General features: G+C 36.1%; 1 protein-coding gene across 1 annotated transcript in view; it reads left to right on the top strand.

The window, feature by feature from the left end:
- Positions 1–24,994, top strand: part of LOC135079380 (innexin inx1) — a 67,141-nt gene that overhangs the window by 4,990 nt on the left and 37,157 nt on the right. The window contains exon 2 of the mRNA XM_063974038.1: positions 20,760–21,148. Coding sequence (XP_063830108.1) covers positions 20,900–21,148 — 249 coding nt within the window. The 5' untranslated portion in view covers positions 20,760–20,899. The remainder of the gene's footprint in view (positions 1–20,759; positions 21,149–24,994) is intronic.

Raw genomic sequence — 24,994 nt, 5'->3', positions numbered from 1 at the left:
TGAATGTGTCACGAATGTATTATACTTAAGTACTTTGTTTCGAAAACCGATGTTTGTGCCTAATTAATGGAAGATCCATAGGCAAATGTTGTTGCCTGTTTTGGAAGAGAGGAATCACTCATAATTGTGACACGTTCCTCGCAATAAAGTTTATTATTATTAGTCTGGGTATCGAACCAAATGGTAACGGTTGACAGCCCATTAGTTCTCAGTTACGTCCATTCAGACTGTACGACACTTGCACCTTGCACCGCCCGATCGCCTTGACCGCGAACAGGATTGTCAATCGCCTAGAGAAATAACTCAAAATTGTGACACTTTCCTCGCAATAAAGTCTATTTTATTAGTCTGTGTGTCGAACTAAATACTAACGGTTGACAGCCCATTAGTTCTCAATTACGTCCATTCAGACTGTACGACACTTGCACCTTGCACCGCCCGATCGCCTTGACCGCGAACAGGATTGTCAATTGCCTAGAAAAGTAACTCAAAATTGTGACACTTTCCTCGCAATAAAGTCTATTTTATTAGTCTGTGTGTTGAACCAAAGACTAAGGCTGAGTTGCACTACTGTATTTTAACCGTAACATTAATAATAACCGGTGCTTTTTGTATAGAGTTTGACAGATTTTTGACGTTTGTCAAAGTTAAAGTTCTTACTTTTAAGTTGCACCATCTTTGGTGCAACTCAGCCTAACTGTTGACAGCACATTAGTTCTCAGTTACATCCATTCAGACTGTACGACACTTGCACCTTGCACCGCCCGATCGCCTTGACCGCGAACAGGATTATATCAAACAGCTGGCCCTTCGCACATCTGTTGCGACTTATGGGCTTTAAGGTCGATATTATAAAATACTATGTTGCGAGTGCTGATTGCCCTTTTTCTCATGAGATTTCTTGCATCAAATACAAGTTAGTATAGTTTAATATAAAGAGGAAATATTTGATTGTATTCAATAGGCTCCGAAACCACTGGATCGATTTGAGAAATTCTGTCACCATTAGAATCTTTTTTTTCTGATGAACATAGACGGGTCAGTTAATTATGTATTCATAAAACGGACAGAATGCATATTTGAGAAGACTCTAAAAGCTTTAGTGCTGATATGATTCTAAGGAAAATATCGGAAAAAGAGCCATCGAATGTGCTTTATCGTTTGTTAGGAATTTACATCTTCATTTACAAGGGACCTTGATCCTAGATTCAAGGCAATGTAATAAACAATATTTTTTTGGAACTGTTTAGTAATCTATGCAAAGAACGTAAAACGTGTAGGTAAAACAATGTTTATGTAAAGACCGTACAGACGAGAGAAAATTAATCTAAACTCTGCGACTGTTATGTAGTTGAAATAAGTCAGTTATTGCTACAAAAATATGATCTGATGTGCTATGGAAGACGATAGCATGTCAAACTATACACTGTGGCATCTTATATAGGTGTAATAGGGGCGATATAGCAACAAAACCGTGTAATCTGATGTGCTATCGACTGTACCTCTGATGACCTTTGCTTGTGACATCAGCTAGCCCGCAGCCGCAGCTTCCCATCAGTGTGGCAATGTTTTGTTTCAACTATTTGGGTCATGCGCATTATGCTGAAGTAGGTATGACGCTTGATGTTATCTGTAGGTGCTGTATTTATTGAATTAATATCTATCAAAGCTAAAAAACTGGCAAAGTAATGCGGTCAAATTGGTAGACTTTGGAAGAAATAACATGTGCCTATGCACTGAAATTTTAATAGTAAGATAGACACAAATAAAGCACATCCTTGGGGGAGGCCTTTGTCCAGCAGTGGACGTCTTTCGGCTGAAACGAACGAACGAACGAAAGCACATGGTCGTGTCTCAGTCTATAAGAAAAATTTAAAAGCTCTTGATCATACTACACAGGTAAAAATACTGTCTATGTCAGCCCTATGCCCTTATGTGAACCGTGTGCCTAACATGTTATGCATATTAGTTTATAAAATATTCAGAAGAAATTATTATAAAATTCTCATGCATTTTATAAATAGTTGAACAAGTTTCGAAATAATTACATCGAGTAGGTAAGTTTAAGTTTTTTATAATATTACAGCATAGTTTCATCATTCAATCGCAAGTAAAATTTGTAGTTTATCACGTTAAGATTCTAAGCCTTGATGGCATTCATAAATAGTACTATTATTACGACATTCAGCTTTCAAAATAAAGGCACATACCTCAAATTTATGTAATAAGCTTTACAATTAACTATACAACTAAAATTTGCACGTCACACTGACACGTAGGTAGTTTGGCCTGATACGCATCGAACAAGCCTAATAAGTCCATAGAAAAGTTTCTTAAGTTTGGAGATATTACCAATTTTAATCTAATGTCCATAGAAAAGTTTGATGAGTATTGACTTGTCGTCATCTTGATGTTATCATTTCGAAGAATGTGCAGAAATATCGAATGATCTAGCTCCACCAGCCTCCTTCAACGGGGAATCACACGCTGATTCGAAAACTCACTTTTACATTTGTCTTTCTCCAAATAGTTTCACGTGTCATTCCCAAATTATTATTTTTTAAACTTTTCAGACATACTTACCTAATTGTCGTCTTGATGTTCTACATTTCGAAGAATGTGCAAAAATGTCGCGTGATCTATTCCACGAGATTCCATCGACGGGGAATCACACGTTGATTGGAAAACTAACTTTTACATTTGTCTTTCTCCAAATAGTTTCACGTATCATTCCCAAATTATTATTTTTTTAACTTTTCAGACATACCTAATTGTCATCTTGATGTTCTACATTTCGAAGAATGTGCAAAAATATCGCATGATCTGTTCTTCAAGAGTCCTAGACTCTATCAACGGGGAATCACGGACTGATTCGTAAACTCGTTTTTACATTTCTCTTTCACCAAATAGTTTCACGTGCCAGACTTTTTGTCAAATCTCTGAATCATGATGACCAAGATATTTAAATGTAGTCAGTTACACAGTACAGTACACTATAATCCGAGCATTTTCAAGGCGAGAGTGAATAGATACTTACAGGGCAGATATGTACCATCCTTGACTGCATCTCACTTTGCATCAGGTGTGATTGCGGTCAAATACTTGCCTTGTTCTGCATAAAAAAAGTTTTAATTCAATAGTGTAGAGTTGTAATACGTAGTTTCGTAATGATTTGCAATAGTCGGCTTTTGTGTCTCCCTCATGTACTAGGTATCTCAATCTACCCACGTTCGTAGACCGGGGTCACGGTACCGCTATCCGCTAGTCCTTATCCACAGTTTCCTTGCCTCAAAATTAAGATCACTGGAACCGGTTTGGGGCTTCGTCTCGCATTGTAAGGACTTTTTGTCTACCTCGTCTTGGTTTAGTTTTTGCTGGCTTGCCAATTATTTGGCTTATGTTCGTGTCTTTTATTTTTGGACTGTATCATTAATGGTTTGGTCAGACATTCCTAAAATTGTCAAGCTATAGATATTGTTTGTATGAAATGACATCGGGTATCTAATTGATTGTTGTCATGTTCATCATCATCATCTCAGCCATAGGACGTCCACTGCTGAACATACCCTCCCCCAATGCTTTCCATGTTGCCCGGTTGGTAGCGGCCTGCGTCCAGCACTTTCCTGCTACCTTTATGATGTTGTCATGTTATTCACCTACAAAATTTTTTTTTTTTTTTTTTTTTTTTTTTTATTTGGCTTACAAAACTGGGTACAATCAAATATCATGCAAAAGTAAGTAATGAGTGTAAAATCAATTCATACTGATTTACCCTACTCGATGTAAGCACAGCATGCATATAAAAATAATTAATTAAACCACCTTAAATTAAGAATATTACAAAGATGAACCAGATCTTACATTTACACAGAACTAAACAAAATTTGGACTAATTTTAGACTATTTTAAATCAAGAATAGCCGTATTGATACGGCGCTTGGCGGAGACGAGAGAACCAAAAAAGATGTCAAAGACAAAACGCATAGAATTGTAGCAAGTACACATGCGATGTAACGGGGAGTGCTGACCGAGTCGAGTCCTGCACGGAGGGATAGAAAACGTCTTTCGATTTTGCACGCGGCTGCTACTACGAGGTACGGCAAATTTTAAACGTTCCAGTATATCCGGGGCATCGATAAGACCATTAACGACCTTGAAAAGGAAAAGTAAATCAGAAGCTTTCCTACGGATGTGCAATGGAGTAAGACCATAGTGTGAAAGGCGAGCCTCATAGGACTGTAGTGAACGACACATGTTATCTGAATAGCTAAGATGATACAAGAAGCGTTTTTGTACACGCTCCAGTCTATTTGAATGGACTTGGTAGTCGGGGCTCCACACCGGGCTACAGTACTCCAGTATACTGCGGACTAGACTGTTAAAGATAACAACTGTGATCTGAGGTTCTTTCAAAATATTCATCTGTCGTGCGATGAAGCCACTGAGCTTAGAGGTCTTTTTAATAATAGAATCTATGTGCTGATTAAAAGTTAATTTGCTATCGATTATCACTCCTAAATCTCTTATACTGGAAAGTTCGATCAAAGGGACCTCGTTAATAAAGTAGGTTGAGGTAATTGGAAGTAATTTTCGTGTAAATCGAATCACAAAACATTTACCCGTATTCAAAACCATGCCATTAAGTTTACACCAGTCCTGAACCTTACCAATATCCACCTGCAAAGTATGAACATCATCAGTATTATTAATTTCGCGATAAATTTTTAAGTCATCAGCATACATTTTGAACTGCGAGTTGATACAAGAAGATAGGTCGTTGATGAATAAGACAAAGAACAAAGGTCCTAAGTGGGAGCCTTGAGGTACCCCTGAAGGCACCAGTTGTGCTACTGAAGTATGTCCATACAAGTTGACAATCTGAGAGCGATTTTTGAGATAAGACTCACACCATCTGAGCAGCGATCCGTGAATACCAACGCCTTCCAGTTTCAGCAGCAGCATATCATGGTCAACTAGATCGAAGGCTTTTCGGAAATCAGCGTAAAAAGCATGAACTTCTCCCTGCTTGTCCAAAGTGTCACATATATCGCTAACATAACTTACCAAGTTCGAGACTGTTGATTTTTTGGGCAGAAAGCCATGCTGATTTGGGTGTATTAATCGTTTTACATGGTTGTAAACTCTTTTTTGGACAATAGATTCAAAGATTTTACCAGCAACAGAAAGAATGGAAATAGGTCTATAGTTACTGACGTCATTTTGGTCACCTGATTTATGAATTGGGGTAAGATGTGCAATTTTCCACAAATCAGGAAAAACTCCTGTTTGCAATGATGCGTTGTATATGTGAGACAGCGGTATGTGTAAGGTTTTAGCGCAAATCCTGAGGAAAAGGGGTGGTAGCAAGTCAGGCCCAGCCCCCTTGCTACAGTCCAACGTTGAGAGATGTTCTAAAATTTCATCTTCGGATATTGAGAAACTGCTGAGAGGAAGGGCATTATCATCAATCTGAAATGTATTTCGAGAAACTAGTAGATTTGGAGTATTATATTTATTATAAACTGTTTGAAAATATTTTGAAAACAGGTCACAAACTTTTTGTCCTCCACTCACAGATTCCGACTCAAAGACCATATCATTAGGAATAGTAATACGACCTGCCTTACTACCATTAACAAATTGCCAAAAATATTTAGGCCTGTCACGTAAATTATCTCTCGCCTGCATTTTGAAGGTGGCATAATTTTCCTTAATTAAAGTGTCACAACGTTCCCTCAAAATGTCAAATGTGAGTTTATCCATAGGATTGTGGTACTTTTTATATCTTGAGTGGTACTTGGCTTTTTCTTTTAGAGCCTGTATAAGAGGCTTGCTGAACCAGATGGGATACTTTGAGTCTCGTTGAGTCTTATAAGGGGTATGTTTATATACGATTGGCATAATGTTATCATATAATTTTTTCACCATTTCGTTAGTATCGCATACATTCTCGAGAATATTAGACCAGACCAATAAAGCTAATTCTTTATTGATCTCATCGTAGTTACAAGCAAAGAAGTTTAATTTTCTGATCCGTTTAGGTTTCAATGTTTTTCGATTAGGTATTGAGAGAGTAACAACTATGGGTGGGTGATGTGAATCTATCTTATCTACTAAGTGATCAACGGCTCCACAGACTGACAAGCGCTCAGGTTGATTGCACCATACTAAATCCAGAATTCGCTCATTTTTGTTTGTAATTGAATTACACTGATATAGATTAACAAACGACATTGTATCGATTAAATTGTTGACATTTGTATTACATGAAGGTAATGAGGCCATATAATTATTTTGTAGATCATCGCTCACAGTCCACACAATATCGCCCATATTGAAGTCACCCAAAATTATTGTAGTGGATAACTGTGGTATATAGTTTTGAATAACTTGAGTTAAATTGTTAAATAAAATGTTTAAGTATTCCGGACTGGGTGGCGGAGGGATGTATAACGAACAAAAATATATATCAGTGACATTATCACATTTTAAGGAAATCCATAATTCTTCACAAGATGACTCCCACTTAGTTTTATGTATCGCTTTAAATTTTTTATGAACAGCAATCAGCACACCACCACCGTCTTTTTTTGATAAGTGTGAAGATGAGGTGCATCGGTCCCGTCTAAAAACGTCATAACGGTCATCGAAAAGTTCCCTATCAAACACGGTGTTATTAAGCCAGGACTCAGTCAGCACTATAACGTCATAATCGGTACGTATAGTAGATAAATAAAAGTTTTCAGTTTTTGTTCTCAAGCCTCTAACATTTTGGTAATAAATTTTTAAATTGAATTTAAATATGATAACTCAAAAAATCATGCAAGTAGGTGTATTTATTGTTATTACAATTTATTACAATTATTTTAATGTTTTTAAAAATTCAATATTCTGCACTAGTACAGAAGCATGGTTACTGTCTTTACGAATAAAAATGCGTCCGCCTCGAATCCACACAAACTCATATTGCTTTTCTTTAGCGAATGCCCTAGCAGCGGCATGTAGTTGCTTATTTGAGGGTGACAAATGTTCCGTTACATATATAGGTCGCTTCTCGGAGGCGATTCCTAGGAGGCTGGTATTCAGCATGTTATTCTTGTTTTGTCTGTTGAAAACCTTAACTGCAGCCAACACCTGATCACGCGCACGAGTGCTCGAGAGTTTAACAATAATGTTTCTAGGGCGTTCCGACTCGGAATTTATCTTGGCAACACGGTGGTAGGACACGATGTCTGCGTTGGGTAGCTCACATGATGTGATTTTCAGGAGCTGTTGAAAGGTCGTAAGCAGATTTTCATTTTTGAATTCCGGTACACACTGTATCTCAATATTGCATTCTCTTGATTGCTGCTCAATTTGTGACAATTTAGCGTTTATGCTCGATACCTGGGATTGCAATGTCATATTATCCTTAAGCAACCTTGAAATCGTGGTCACATTATCACTATTGAGTTTGGATTGAGTGTCGTGATGATCCGATAAAAACTGTATAGATTCAATTGCTCCATCCAGGTCAGCCCGCATGGATGAAAACCTGGCTCCGAGATCCAGTACCTCCTTCTGTAGGCTTGACAAGATAGCATTCGACTTGTCAAGGTTGGCCTGCTGACTCTCGAACTGTTTGTTCATATCACATCTCAGACTTCTTATCTCCGCCAAAATAGCATGCTGAGTTGCGTCATAATTCACTTGAGGAGACTGCTCCGGGGTAGAAATATTTTTCTTGTTGTTCCTTGTTTGAATACCAGTGGTGTTAGGCTTTAGCATGCCGCCCATATGACCAGGGCGCACAGGTGAGCTATCGTCGTTATTGCGTCTCGTAACGTTGCTGCAGGAAGGGCACTTCAATTTGGCTAGTTGTTTTGGGTCGATTTCAGAAACGCTGCCTTTATTAATACTCAGACACGCTAGGCAGAAAAATGAGGTGCAAGTGTTGCATTTTAAATGTTCGTTGTCGAGTAAACGACTATCACATCCAGCGCAATTCATGGTAGGTAATTTGTGCAAATCCAAACACACAAAAGTCTGCAAGAACGTCTTATTTGTTCGCTGAGTGAGTGCGATCGTCAACAAGCAAGCTTAAGCTCGCGGGAAAAAGGTCCTAAGCGCCGTGAGATCGACGTCGCTTACGCGTAGCAGCCAAACACTTCACTGTATAAAGTTAACGACGGTAACTTTCGGTATGATCGATATTGTTAATTGATTAAAAACCTTCAGGATATTGTTATTCACCTCTGTTAACACACATTTTGGACACAATATGCACTGGTTCACACTTTACAGTTAAAATCTTTAAGTAAACGTAAGATTTAACAGCTCAAAACTTAATTGTTTGTGTAAGCAAAATAATAAACGTTCCGTACCGCACGGTGGCAGGCGATCATGTGGTGGTGGCGAAAATTGGTCAGGAGTGTTAAAAGATTTTAAACTAAATAAATCTATTGAGATTTGAGAGTAACAAACTGTTAAAACCTGTTAAAACAGAACTCGTTAAGAACTGTTTGGTACAACTAACATTATGTTTACGTCTTTAATAAATGGTAATCTGAAGGTCAAGTATGTTATGTTTTTGCGTTACCTCAAATAAGTAACAGAATAGGTGTGCAAATAAGTAACCCTTTGTTAGTTAGTAAGCCTCTTGTAGTTTACATTTCACAAGATGTCGATCTATAAACAAATGATCTGATGAAATTGTAATTAACTACTGATTTATTTTCCCTATTTCACAATATAAAAGGCCTCCAAGTCGGAATGCCTTTCTATTGACTAGAATCGTTTACAATACAAACGATTTGATAACAAACTGTTCCTGATTCAACAAGTGTACAATAAACAACATTTGTTAATTTGTTTGTTATTCCGCTATTGTTTTTGTTTATAAAGTTGATATTGGGGCTAACAAATGAGTTGCCGGCCGATTCCTTATACAAATTAGTAGTAGGTTTATTAATTTGTTCATTATAATTAAGATTATAATAATATTGAAAAGGTAATTAATCAATGTCATCATTGCGTATTGATTTTGGGTTTGTCCTATTTATTTATGCAATAAACGTTATGGCTTTGAACTTATTTGTCTTGATAATTATTGAATACCCAAGTAAGTGTTTGAACGGGCTATACTTCTTTCTCTTGAAGTCCAGTAGCAGTTGTTCTTTTATAAGCGAGGGAAAAACAAACCATTGTTTTGAAAGAACCTGTTAACTGGCAGAACCAAACGTGTGCTCCAGATAATATGAAATCATCTGTTTTTCCGATAGTCAGGCAACAGGTTTATTTAAACCCAGAATCTATAAAGTTGCAAACAAAGGTGATACAAGATTAGATACTAAAACGACATTTAGGCGATTATCACACTGCACCGCGCTCCGCCGCGATACGCGGGACGACAGATTTAATCATTGTATGCAAGTACCTCAGTTTGTATAGAAAACACGCGCGGCACAACACACTGAAAACGCGTCTGCGCGCGGGATTCTTTATATGAAGTATGAAGCCACGCGGACCGCGGCGGAGCGCGGTGCAGTATGATAATCGTCTAAATCACAGGGGCGCAAGAATTGCTGCTTTTTTTAAAATAATGATCCCACAATAAAAAAATTGCTTCAAAGATAGCCGAGTACAATTGTACAGACGACAACACACTAAGCTAAAAGCACTGGTATCTTATGTTAGTTATAATAGTTGCTATTGTAACACAACCATGTACAGCCTGATGTGATAACTGTACATCTGCATAGTACGTCCCGACCACGGACGATGCCGATCACCGCAATTGACAGTGACGGCCACAATTGACCAATTTGAACCGGCCTCGGCGCACCCACGGCACAGCTTGAAGAGTTACGCCAGCCAAATCCATGCAACAGAAGTATTCAGACGAAGAAGATTCCAAACAATAGCAATCTAAATGCAATCTAAATTAAATCTCTTTGAATATGAATTCCAGGGGATAGAGAAAAAAAATCATTAGCAAAATCATTTGCTCTTCCCAGTGGGGATAAAATTTTCTACTAAGTTTGGACTTGTACAGTCATCCTGGCTACCACTATCTTATCTAAGTCTGTTGGCCATAACAATACTGTTACACAGCTGTCTTGTATTTTTGTGTAACTTAAAACGTGAAAATTCAAATGAAAAAATATGCATAGGTACAAGCCGTCCTAGATGAAATCATCTGAAATCGACAATGCATGTTTGATTTCTTACCAAAACATAACCCACAAGTTCGTTAGAAGAGAACTTCTCTAGAAACTTGGCCGACCTGGAGAGAGTGATCTTTCTGTTTTATTTAGGATTCCCCCTAACTTGTAACTGACAATGATCCTATAGTTATCTAATACCGTCCTCTGATGCAGTACGAGGCCATAGTTAACCTTAATTTGAAGAATTTTATCTTGATGAGCTTTCTTGCGTAATATTTCTTCTGGAGCAATTTTGTAGAGTTATTTTGGATTTACTAATCACTTAACAACTCGTAGCCACTGCAATTTGTTACGGTGACAATTCAGAAGGGTCCCCTTTCTATTATTGTACCATTTAACTTCTGATAAAAGTAGTTCTACGAACTAACGTTCATCTGTGTACCATATCTGTGTTTTCTCAATTATGTGTTTTATTACGATCTCCCAGAGCATTATAATGTATTATCTTAAGTGTTTCTAATATTAACAGTCGATTCTTACTGAAAATTATGCAATACAGGACATCAGCGTTTGGTAGCATTTGTTTGTGTAACACTCCATGAAAGTATATACTTATCAAACGTTTAGGTTTTATTTCATAATCGGGTCAATAAATCATTGTACTCTTGTATACATTATAAACTGAATTTGATTGGCCAATTACATCAGTCCCGTGTCATCTAGCAAATCACGCGATAGCAATGTTAAGTGCCATTTGACCCGCGTGCCAGCGACTCCAATTAACTTCGCGATGCGTTTGGCACTTTTGCTTCAGAATTTTATTTCTTAAATCGTACAGCATGTATTTGCTTGTTTTCAGAGCTGTCAATTTAAAATTTGCATGTGCGATATTTAAACTTGGGTTTAACGTACAGTCCAGTTACAGTAATGGAGTTTATTTCCTAAAGTTTGGATTCACAACCTAAGGGGCTAAAACTATTTTATTTCCACAAGATGGAAATGCTCGGAGAAGTTCTTTGAGGAGTAGTGGACGTCTTTTAGTTGACACACTTATGAATATCTTAAATATGGCAATTGATCTCTCAGATCCTACTTTGCTTTGTTGTAACTACAAGTATCTTTTTATCATTTCGGTGAATTTATTTGGTTTTTATTGTCGTTATTGAAAACCTAAATTCAGCCACAAACAGACATACTGCATTACTTTCAAAAATGTCAAGGCCTATTGAAGCCAATAAATAAAATTTACGCAATTGAGTATTGATAAATAAGAAAGGACCGACAAAACTAATTACGTCGAAATGATTACGAAAGCAATTCAAGTCAGTGAATTATTAATTTCCTGCATGTTTGTTCCTGTTTTTTTTGTTAATACAATCGTACCAAATGGAAAATGTAATTAAAGTGAACAGTAGTTTCCAGCTGGCTTTTAACGCAGCAATTTATTGTCCGTTCCGAGAAGCTGATATTAAAAATTGTGTGGACTCTCATTTTGCATCGAGTTCAAGTGGATTCGCAATGAATATGCACGAGTATGTGGAAAACGTCTGTTCAGGGAAAATTTCATTATTTTTAATAAAAGCTTTTACTTGGAAATACCTAGTGGATTAAGGAGAGAGACCGGTCATTACGGAAATCCTTCGGGGTGTCATTTGTCCAGCAGTGGACGTCATTTGGCTGAAATGACTTCGATGAAAAGAAGAGATAGTTAGTATTAAAATTATTTTAGCGTTTATTGAGGCCATTTCTAGTGGCTATTTAGAGATTAATGTATTAGATGAACTGTTAATCTATGCCGCGAAAGTCAAATAAAATTCTAAATTAGATATTCCATTTTCATAATACTTTTATAGCAAAGTTTTGCCTGCTTGCAAGGTCATGCTTTCCAAAAAAGGTTCTGAAGCATTTAAAGTCAGTAATAATCTTGAAGCGTTTTCTAAATGTATGTTAGAAAGACATGTTAATGGAAGGGCGAGAGTTCTGAGCGATGAGAAGTTTGTAATTTTAGTTGGTTCGAAAATAACACCCCTTTAGGCGCATGGTGGTCGTAATCGTAACACCAACGCTCCACATGCCAATTGTGAATCCGTGTTGTGGAATGGCAAGTTAATTTGTTTTCCTTTAACTTTTAACTTTTTTAAAGTTTAGTATGAGTAATTTAAAAAATGTGGCATTTTAATACGCAAAGGTATCAAGCTTCGTTAACTTCTTCACTATAAAGTTAGCACTGTAACCCTGAGATGCACCATCTTACTTTAACTATAGCAAACGTCAAACATTTGTTAACCTCCATACAAAAACACCGGTTAGAGTTATGATTAAAGTTAAGGTGGTGCACCTGGGGCTATGGTTTCGTTGCACCATCTTACTTTAACTTTAACAAACGTCCAAAATCTGTCCATATAAAACACCGGTTATAGTTATGGTTAAAGTTAAGATGCCCTTGAGGCTAAGGCTGAGTTGCACCATCTTACTTTTACTTTAACAAACGTCCAAAATCTGTCAAACTTTATACAAAACACACCGGTTGTCTTACGATTAGAGTAGGCGCACACCGTTGATTTTTAGTTGGCAGATAGTTGTGGCCGATTTTAATTTGTATGAAGAATCGGCCAAATCGAATCGGCGTAGTGTGCGCACTCCCATATATGCCCATACTGATCAACTGCCCGACTAAACTATCGGCCGACGAAAAATCAACGGTGTGCGCCTTCTCTTAAAGTTAGGTCACTCGCAAAACTATCAAAATTGCATAGTTACGAGCTTCATGTGTTCCTTCTTTTCCAATACCTTCTACTTGTATCCGATCACTTTGGAATTTCGAATTACCTTTCTAAGTTGCAATCTTTAATTCCTTCTTCCAAGTATTGGCGGAGATCTTTTAAGTCGTTTAAACTCACGATCCAGGTGTTGGTCACGTTTCTGGTATTCTTCAAGGCACGGATTTATAAGGTAGAGTTGTATTCCAACTTTAGAAATAAAATCCACAAAGTAAATTGAGTTAATACTGTGCGGTTACACGGAAAGGATTGATTTGTGAGATTTCAGTTTGGTTGAGTTATTGCAGGTATTTTATTTACAGTAGTTTAATTTTTGTATTTGGGTGTAAATTTATTGCAACATAAACTTTAAAAAATTGTGGAAAATATCTCTGAAATTGCATCTGTTTTGATAAAATTCATCATCATCATTTCCGGTGTTGAATGTACTGAATGCAAGCATGTCTACATAATTTTATACAAAATATCAGTTTCCTTCCGGTTCCGTTAATTCGCAGAAAATTTCCCAGAACTCTATGTAGGTACCCTAACTAAGTTCAGTGCTAACCGTGATAACATTTAACATGCGCATGAGTGTGAAAAGTATTTTTAATTTCAACACCCAGGTTCATATCTTACACTAACATTCAGAATTGAAATAAAATTGTATTAGTTTAATATAAAAGTGCTTTATTCTTATTTTTTTTTAATTTCTCTCGACAAATAAAGTTTTTAGTTTGGTTCAATATTATCTGTGGGAGACTGGAGTCAAAACTAGGCAGTAGCCTGCCTGTATCTTAGAGCACTTTAAAAGACTACTTGCAAAAAGATAAATAAATATTTTAAAACAATCTATCACATTGGGGCATTTACCCCACAGTAGCTTGCTTTCTACAAAACTGGCATACAGAGAAGGCACCGAAACTTAAGATTTAATTAAACTAGCACAGACCGTTGTAATTGTAAGTGCCATTGTATTGTTCCTTTAATTAACTTGCCGGCTGCATTCAGTCTTTCCACTCTGGGAACCATGAGGGATTTATTCCGCAGTGTGACACCAGCTTTAGAGTAAAAGCACAGAATAAATACCAGTAATAAGATATCTTGTGAATTTTTGAGAGTGTACCAATTACGGCTGCGTGTATATTGACAGTAAAAGACATTGCCTGTCTGATAAAGAAACTTTGATGAACTTGATGGTACAAAAATTGTTTCATAAAATCCAAAACTTTTTTTTCTGTTTGCACCAAAAATTACCTATCTCTACCTTTAATGGTTGGCAGTGGCCATTATGTAATCTAAATCTTATTAACCCATTTAGCCCTACCGTACCCTATGTGGTACGGTATCTTTTTTAAAATATTTCGAAGTACCAAACTGTTATTAATTTGTAAAAATGATTGTGACAGTAAGCTTAAAGTGATTATTTTACATAAAAATATTTAAAAATATGTTTTAACAAGTGGTTTCGGAAATATTTATGAAATTCCTCGACAGAAAACAAAAAAAATATTTACAATGTATTTAAGAAGGTATAATTTCTTATTATTCATGGTAAATTATGTTATTTATCAACTTTATTTTAAAAAATAGAGTACAATAGATATCATGACTACAAAAAAAATATTATTGAGATTATTTTTATACGGTTTATTCCAGTCTAAAATAGGTGTACCGTATAAGGTACAGAAGGTCTATGCATGAGCAAATCGTGTGAAAAAATATAATTTGATTTTTATTATTTTTATTTGTTTTAGGCAATTGATGCTTCACTTTATTGCCATAAATCATGAAAATTTTGATAATTTCAGCAAACATAAAGCAATTTTGGTAATTTTCTACTGCTGTCTTGTCAGATGACCGCTAATGATGATTAGACTGCCGAAGATTTAGGCGATAAAGATAGTGGCAATGTAAATAATAACTCTCAGAGTTTTCTTCGATGGATTTGCTAAATTTCCATCGTCGTGTTGCTAAATGCGATTATGGATAGCACTAAACGTAACAAATCAGAAGAAGCCAGGTCTTCTTCAGCTATCCTCACTAACTTCGGAGAAGGTAGGAAAAAAGAACTAAATGTGGTTAGTATCACAGAAAACGTCTTACAAAATATGCCAAGTGTGGTACTAGTGATTATACGATTTCATTTTTATTTTATATCATACAAAAATAAATAAAAATCTTCTTTGAACAACAACTATGTTTTTCTTGCTTATAGACCTACTGTACCCTATATGGTACGGGCTCCCCACGGCCCCCTATTTATGTATTATTTTTTTAAATATTTTTTTCATGATTTTTAGGCTTCCCTTTGTAAGTTTTTGCTGAAAAATCAATTTTTATTTACAAAAATAATTATCGGTCTAAATGGGTTAAGTATTCGATATAACTTATGGAATGGGTCACTCTATACACTATTTTAGTTAATAGAACTCCTGTGTTTCAGAGTCATATGGCCTAAACTTTTAAAATTGATCATAAATTGCTGAATTGAACATCACCAGCCAACTCTTAACAATGGGATTTATTTATTTCATTCTCTATTGTTGTCTGAGCCATATTTTTATTGACTTTTCTTAATGGTGCCAACAATAACACTTAACTTATAGAAAGTCTGCTAACTTTTCAGTCACGCACTTGGTGACAGTTTCCTTTTAGAGGTATAAAGGTGTTAATACACATAGTTTGGTGACAGTTCTGTTGTTGCTCTAATAGGATGCACTTTCGTCGAAACCGTACAAATATTGAGATTCCATTGGTAAGTTATTTATTTGGTTATTCAGCTGTTTAGTATTGTAGCCGTTTCCTAAACTTTCATAATTCATAACTAGCTTTCCGCCCGCGGCTTCGCCCGCGTGGAATTTTGTCTGTCACAGAAAAACTTTATCGCGCGCGTCCCTGTTTCAAAAACCGGGATAAAAACTATCCTATGTTCTTTCCCGGGACTCAAACTATCTCTATGCCAAATTTCATCAAAATCGGTTGCGAGGTTTAAGCGGGAAAGCGTAACAGACAGACAGACAGACAGAGTTACTTTCGCATTTATAATATTAGTTGGGATACACTGGACCTCAAAGAAAGAAAACCTTCGGTCGGTTAGAAAATTTTCAATATTTTTAGAAACACCTGATGTATGCAATTAAAGCAAGAGTAAATTAATTAAAGCTTTTTATTTTTAATAAATCACTTCATATTATAAAACAAAGTCACTTTCCTGTCTGTCTGTCCCTATGTATGCTTAGATTTTAAAAACTATGCAACGGATTTTGATGCGTTTTTTTTTTTAAATAGAGTGATTCAAGAGAAAGGGTTTATATGTATAAAACATGCATATTGAGGAAGATAAAAGCCGGGAAATTCCATTGCAAATTCCGGTATTTTGTTTCATAAAGATAGGTCAGGTACTGAAGATAGGTATAGAAGATATTCTAATCTACCGTTTTTCTTTGCGGTCCAGTGTATTTCATGGAATTATGAATTCATCTTGGTAATTTTTGATTAAGTACACTATTTCTTATGCTTTTGTCTGAATTGGCTCTATGTAGTCTGGTTAATTTTATGAATATTTTCGAATGATTATGTCACAAGATAAAATCTAATTAGGGCTTGATTAATGAACAATACAGTGAGAGTGGGTCGGCGGAGATGTTCACACGCGTGCAGTCAAAACATCGGAACAATCGGCCATTCAGTAGCGTTGCAAAGCAAGGTGCTTCTGCAGTGATGGTGCTATCAGATATCTGCGTCCTTTTGTAAAATTCCAGCACGTATATTGCTTAGATCAGGGTTTCCCAAACTATGGGTCGCGACCCAGTGGTGGGTCGCGAGCGAACATTGAGTGGGCCTTGCCTGTAGAACGACACAGTACCACCCCTACCGATCCAACCGCTGGGCAGCGGGCGAAATTTCCTATACGTGGGTCCCGAGTTTGGAAACTTGTATTATGTAGATGAGTCGTAGCGTAGCCCAGACAACTTTGGGAACTACTGGCTTAGATCATTTATTATAACTGCCTATCACTTTCCCCCAAACGTGTAGGTATAGGACACAATATGGATAACTGTGGATATTGAGTTTTTATGAATGGAAAATTTGTCTTTTTTACAAATAATGTTTTTTTAATGTTAACGTCCGTTGTATATTACATTAGCTTTGTTGTTGTTGCACCAGATTAATTAGTATACCTACCTACGTTTGAATAATGTAGCAGCATCATGCGGGCCTTATCTTAGGAAAGTTTTGGTTGAATTTACGCTGAATTTACATTTGGTTTTTATAGTCTGAAGCTTTGGAGAGCCCTTATTGTTGTATAAAATAAACTAAATTTTTTACATACCACTAATCACTAAGCCCAATCGTTAAGTTTTTTGAAGTAAAGTTTTTCTTTGAGATTTTTTCACTACCTTTGAAGTTCTTAAAATAAAAACAGTTTGTTTAAATATCCTTCTTACTCAATTAATTTGTTATTGCTAGTATCGTTTGATCGCTCAGATAACTGCTTTCTTCCACATCCTCACTTCGTTTTAGGTATTTAAGTACCACAGTCGTTAAGAGGTCGGATGTGGTTTGAAGTAATTTCCATTTGAGAGAAGTTTGGTTAAGCGGTCAAAGTAGGATGCAGCGTAATTTTAGACCGTAACCAATCTTCGAGCACATGGCTGAGTGGACACGGCTTATGGTTACATTTCTCGCAAAAATAAGTGCCCATGACCATGAGCTCTACCACATGGAGTAAGTTTTTGTTTTTGTTATTACAACTGAGTTTAAAAAAAAACCAATATATTAACATTTTTATGGAAGAAAAACAGAAGAAAAAGACTAGAAAGCTTTCAAAATCCTAAGTCAATACGTACTAACTATTTAAATAAGACTGAAAATTCAAGATAATTCCTTTGATAACTCAGAAATATGTAGTCTATAGTCAAAATTACATCAAACTATTATATCACATTAATCTACATGTGCTTTTTTCGCAAAATCGCATCTTTTTTAAGTCAATGTAAGGTGCTACAGTAGGTATTTAAAGTGATGTTTTCCTTACTCTATCATGTTTATCAAAGCTTTAACTCAATTTGCATAAATTATTATCAACAGCCCTCCTCAAGTACGGCCGGCCTCGTCGTGATAACAGGTCGTTGACCTGCACAGGTGGGGCGCCGTCTGTTTACACATGTGTTTGTGTTTTACCCACGTGGTTGAAGTCGGTCAGATTCGGCATGACATAATATATTTGTAGGTATAGGTATGTGTTCGATGTACATTCTCACCAAGACGATGCGCTACTTTGTGCTATATTTATTCGTTGGCTCTACACCTGTATTACAAATGTTTACTTATTGTGGGGGCGTAGCTTGATTAAATGTATTGTTAAAAGAATGATGTGTTGTAACTACTCATGTAGTGTTACTATCAGGTAGTTCTATTTTTCCAAAACGAGCAGGCATTTTGTATTTCAAGTAGACAGATTCACCAACTCCCCTCCTATGTGACCACTCCATTTCGACAATGTCATGATAAAATCAAAACATTATCATTACTTAGACCCTTTACAGGGCACTTGTACGCGTCCCTAATATAGCTTGCCCTACCACCACTTTGGAACAACATAATATTATGAAAATTTTATTGATGATATCAATATGCCATCCTCCAATTATCTATTAATTGCAAACACCTTTTGCCCCAAGTTTTAGTCGAAATAATTTCAAAACAAAACCCAAATGAGCTCATAATGATCATGGTCACGTATTCCCATGTTTTACTACATTAAATGGTCAAGCATTATAGCCATAGCATGTCAAGTTGCACGATTGTTGCATGTGTATGGAAATCGGTGAGTGCGTGAGGCGTTGTCATGCGATGCGACTAGCGGTTGTTGTGGAGGTGTAACTGTGTGGTGGTTTCATAAGATAGACAAAGGGTTTAGTAGGCCATTCTTTTTATCCACAAGGAGGCTCTTAGCCTACATCTCACCTGATGGAAAGTGATGATCAGGCCAAAGGTGGAAGCGAACTGGCTATTCTGTCGGAACACAATAATGCTGTTGTTATGGCGACAGACTTAGGTAAGATGGTAGCTGGCCAGGCAGACTTATCTGCTTACACTTTGAATCAAACCCAGAACTTCTGGGTATGAAGCAGGTCTTACGAATAGACTACATAAGCGACCAGACCATGTAGTGCCTAATAGTTTCAACATGACTTTTTTGTGGTTGGTACCAAAGGGTGCCAATAGGACGCCTTGCTTGCCTTGACTATCCTCCCGTGCTTTCTATCTGTCAGCGGGCTTATCTCATGAACCGTAGTAGACAGTTAAAATTGTCACTTCTCCATATTTACCGAGTGAATTTATATTTTAGATATCGATGTTGCACATATTTTCATAATACTCGTATACACATCTACTACCACCACCGACCACCCTGGTTTAGGTCGTATAAAGCTATCTATTCAGCACCTAGAGTCCTAGACTAGTGGGTGCAACTGGCTTTGTGGTTCCAGACAATTCTCAGTTTATTATTTGTGTTTATCTATAAATTGCACTTCTTATGTATAATGCAGCCATTAAACATAATAACATCGAAGAAATCGATCTGAAAGTGCTGTTCAATAGCAAATTCATATAATAAAAGAGAAATTATTTAACGTATCTAATATTTCATAGGTATTAATCAACGTGATTGTTGTATATTTAGCATAAATCAACAAAATACGAATTCAGTACGGCTAGCACGAAAAACTTTCGAGTTCGAATCGATTGCGTATTCGAATTGCCATTAAAAGATTTAGTAAGAAAACTAATAAATAAATAAATAAATAAATCTTTATTGGCAACAAAAACACTTACATGCACAAATATTCCTATGCACTTGCAATATCTCAAATATCTCAATGCATAGAAAACGGATATCTATTTGTGATTTACTAGCAAATCTCAATTTAAGTTTACGACCCGTCGGTGAACGTCCAGGCATATAAGTAGCAGACTTTACGTTTAAGAGAAGTGGACGCAGTAGCACTAAATTCCTGCATTAGAACTAAGTGACGCCTAAATCACGAAAAACCGTTCCAAAATCCATTTATTTTCGTGAACAGAGCCTTTGGTAGGTCGAGTTTCATTAGTTAGAGTTAGAACATACTCGTATTATAGGCAATGCTCGAATTTAATTCAACTTCTTTGCCTAATGCGGGTTAGAAGTCACAAAATTGATTGAAATTAAAGTCAGGTTTAATTTGTCATGTGGAACCAGACTCTTAAATTAAGTGATCACTTGCAAATAGCACCAGTTTTACAACACTCTTATTACATTATCTAGACTTTATACCTCTTCTGGCTTTTGAAGTTTTATTGCGATTTCGAAAGCCACAGCTTGTATTAATTTAAATTGCATGTCAAATGGAGGCAATCATTGTAAGTTGCTAGCAAATGCACTAAAGTTTTTACGATGTTGTCTCATTCCTCTTCAGTATTAACAGTTTATGTATTCATCAAGGCTTCGATTTATATTCAATTGTGACTCTTTTTATTGGCATTTAAGTAACAGTTAGTGCTAGTAAATGGACAGTTACAAATTATTTCCTACTTGCGGTAGGTTCTGTGTTTTTAATGCCGTATTAAGACTACTTAGTACCCTAATCAATCGACATCTGTGTGCCATAGGGCATCACCCTAAGTCATTGCATAATTTCTAGTATTTAATAGAGTTTAAAATGGCAATTAACTCAATTATAATTCATGGAGAGATTTTTTGTGTCAGGTCATTCCACTTTTGTACTTGGATCCTAGAATAAATTAAGCATGTATTTGCTTAAAATTCATTGAATTGATTCCTAACAAGTTTTTCCTTTTGTTCCAGGTACCGAAACAAGCAATCTCGACAATAATCTCGACATTCCACTATCTACAAAGACTGATTTAGAACCTAATGTTAAGGACATTCCTCAGTTGACTTCCTTTAATAATATGATTACTGAGTAAAACCAAACAAGAGCCAAGATGTTCAAGCTACTGGGCGGTTTGAGCGTGTACTTCAAGTACAACCCGATCAAGACTGACAATGCTGTGTTTAGACTGCACAATGTGTTCACGACAGTACTGCTGCTCACTTGCTCAATCATCATCACAGCAACGCAGTACGTGGGGCAGCCGATTCAGTGCATCGTGAGTGGGTTGCCGACGAATGTGGTCAACACTTTCTGTTGGATCACTTCGACGTTTACGATGCCAGACGCGTTCGCCAGGGAGGTATGTTTGGTCCACAATTATTTGTATCCTACTTAATGAGTAAGAAACCTGATTCTTATCGTGTGTTTTCCGTAACATCGTTATGTGGAAGATCAATCCAAATTCATAATAATGTAAAAACAGAGATGCTACTACTAACTATTTAGTTTCTAGGCTAGTGCTGTCTAAAGAAATTTCTTAATGGATTTCTTCACTGAATGTAATGATTGTACTTCATTTAATACTGAAATAACTTAAGTATGCGGCGCCCTTTTGAAACACTCAACCTTAGGTGACTAAGACGCTAGATATTATGTGTATGTAAATTGATAAATAATACAGGCATGACTTTACTTTGAGTCGGATTTACGCAAACGGTTATAAATATTAGTATACCAATTGCTCGATGAATTGACACAGTCATCATGGCTTTGCGACAGCAATAAGGGTTATACCTCAAGAAACGTACTTTAAGAATTTCTAATTAGTAGTCTAATGTTGTTAATTGTATCTAATGTCTTAGTTAAAACGGATAAAGGAGGCCGATTAGCTACTACGATTAATATTCTAATTAATGTCACCTTCATTATGATCTTAAGCAGCGTAATTGATAGTAAGGATCATCCAAATTCAGGTCACCGTTGGAAGGGCTACTTACTACTCATAATTCATAATTGAAGAAGATTGACAATGTAGTGATGGCCGTACTTATAGATTTCCATAATGGTCCAGTAATTGTCGTTTAACCTTAATAAGCCCTCATTATCTGGCTGATAGTCCTATTTAATCGTTTATAACATCTTTGTGTCCCATTTCATGAGTTCTATCGTCTAAATCTTTCAAGAAAAAGATCGATCTTAGAATTTTGGAATATCATCGACATTTCTTCTGACCACGGAATTCGAAATGATCTTCTGTAATTATCCACGTGTTTTAAATACGATCTAATAAATCCTTTACATTTTTACATACATTTCCTCTTTGAGAAGAAGTTTTTGTCTTTCTAACAAGTTATCTTGCTTTGTTTAATTATTCGTACACATAATTGTAAGTTTCATGCAAATATTAAAGAATTGTTAATTGCTTACCTATCTATCTTTTAGCATATCTTGGTTTGCTAAAACATTCAAGGCCTTAATAACTATTTGACCTTTAGTCATTTAATAATGATATCGTTCATATTTTATGTAAATTAATTACGTATTACTTGAAGTATTGTAATTATGATTCTACGTTAAAATTCCACTGTGTTGTTCTTTGTCTATTACTCGTGTGACCTTTACTCTCTCGTAATGATTCATAACAGGTCCAATTGTGCTCCGATTGAGGAATCTAGCACAAGACGGGATAGCTTCGGGTCTGCTATTGATATTAACGATCGTGCCCCGGTTGACTAATTTGCCATGTTTATTTAAATTCAGGCAAATACCACCAACGTAGGATGGTGGTCTTTGCCTTCGTTTATTCGTTTCAGCCAAATGACGTCCACTGCTGGACAAAGGCCTTTCCCAAGGATTTCAATTACCTGTCCTGTGTCCTGGCCAGACTTCTACAGCGACCGGTCCTGCGTCCTGGTCTTTGTCTATTTTACTGTTATTAGTTATTACATAAGGTTTAAGTTAGGTGTTTTTTTTGTACGGCAGCCGCGCTTACCCTACAGTACGATTCGAATTCCAAGCTAATTTTTATAAAAGTGACACAAAAATATAAATTCTACAATGATATTAGACGAAAACAACATCAAGTACCTAAGTGACGTAGGTTTGTCTTTTTCCGAGTCTAAATACATTTATATCCGTCTTTCCTTATTTGGCCAACTTATTTACCTTATCCCTATCTTTACCAACTAATACATACCAAAAGTTTCCATCCACCTACTTATCAATTGAACCAAACATTTACCGATTTCACTTGTACGCCTTCAACCAGGTGTATCCATATCATTTTTGTATGTTTTGTTAGCCTTAAATTATACATTTTCTCTGTCTACATTATCTTTGGCTACCAGCCAGAGGGCCTTGTAATTGAGACTCTCAATTTCTTTGTTATTATTGTTGTTATGTTCGTGACTGGGCTGTTTTAGCGTCCTTTTAGCGTATCAGTGATAATGGTACCATTATGGTTCTTACGAAGTGTCATTATTTGCACGAGTCCTTATATCTGCATCGTAACCCAAATCGGAATAAGTATAGGGTTGGGTCAACATACGGCTATTATTATGTCTTCATGATTTTCGTAAATGTTCTTTTAAAGAGCTTCATTTTTAGATGCATATTATTACAAAGCATTGCAGGCATCGAAATAATAATAAAGCATAATAATGCCTCTGGTCTAAAGATTATCCTAAAAAATTGGGTCAAGACGAAACCCAGAGGTAGAGCATATTAACAAACGATTTTGATATAATTAGTTTTCCATTTTATGACGTTTTTTTTACAATTTCTCTTCCTTATTCCAAAAAATCGTAACAAGCTATTCAAAATCGCGAAACATACGAGTACATCAAGGTGATTTGGGTAGCGTTAGTAGTTTGTTTACGGACACCTGTATTATACTAGATTTTGCCCATGACTTCACGCGTGTCAATTTCGGTCTGTCACAAAAGGACTTTCAAAAATCATCACCAATATCCTTCTTCGATGGTTCCCTTCGTTTAATACCTATTAACAAAAGGTCAACAGCTCAATCCGTGTGGACATTAAAAGCCAATAAATAAATCTAAAGTGTAATTTATTCACGAATTTGGTCAGTGTGTCAAATGAATACATCAAACAAGTTACGGTCCATTGTGACTTGTTTGAAAACATTCGGCGTTGGGTCACATGCGTGAGGTGACGTTAATTTGGTAATGAATTAAAAAACAACATAGTTTTTATTGATGTTTTAGGTGTTTACTTCAAGTGGAATTGCTATTTTATGGGGCATTTAGATTTTTATAATTTATGGAAAATATTAGTGTCTTATTTGCCTTGGCTTGGCTCAAAGGTTTTTAATCGTTTGTCTTGGTTTTAAGAGTCAAAGCAGAATGTAATGAACCTATATCTTGATTATTTTATAAAGATCACTTATTGGCTAATTACACTACTACAGAAATTATAATTGCTGCTTATTAAGTAGTACCTTTGTACTACAGTCAACGATATGATCGTTGATTACAGAAGATACTCTGTTTGGGATCGCCGCGCAGTCTGCACATATTTGAAAGGTTATCTTCATGATATATAACTTTATTCAGATAGTATAAAGTCTTAGTTATATCAGTAAATGGTTGCACTTATAATGGTATGTCAGTGTTCGTCAAGCCCATTTGTGAGTCAAGGTTCTGCAATAATTGCCTACGGATTATAATTTACAATTAACAATTTCATAACGTGTAATCCGTTGATGAGACTCGTGTTATTGCTATCAAGAAAGTTTTTATAGTTATTGGGCTTTAAAAATACTTCTACTGATTAATTTAGCACTTACAAAAGGGTCATGTTCTTAAGCATTGTGAGATTTTTTAAAGATATTGGAGAACGTTTATTCTTATTAGGATCCAGTTTGATGATCAAGTCTTGTAAGTCAATGTGCGTGCTCAATTGCTCCCACGTTAAGGACCTAACGGTAACTCAAGTGATCATGTCCGCGCCCGTCAAAGGAAGGTGTATTTCCACTGCTTACGTCATTGTCGTGTGATCGTTTCCTTGCAAAAGTGACGACAGAGGTTAATAGCTCTTTAAGATGCAACTGCTGTGAATCATAAACTATTGTGTCTGGTATGAATTAATGTCGTCTTATTTCAAGATGATTTTTTTTATTCTTGACGCAAGATTATGACTTTATGATTAAGACTTTCTTCAGCTCCAGCTTTATTGATATTACTCT

Source organism: Ostrinia nubilalis, chromosome 2, assembly GCF_963855985.1.
Source record: "Ostrinia nubilalis chromosome 2, ilOstNubi1.1, whole genome shotgun sequence".
In the NCBI taxonomy this organism is placed as follows: domain Eukaryota; kingdom Metazoa; phylum Arthropoda; class Insecta; order Lepidoptera; family Crambidae; genus Ostrinia; species Ostrinia nubilalis.
Note: the sequence above shows the minus strand (reverse complement) of the source record. Positions and strands in the feature narration are given on the sequence as shown.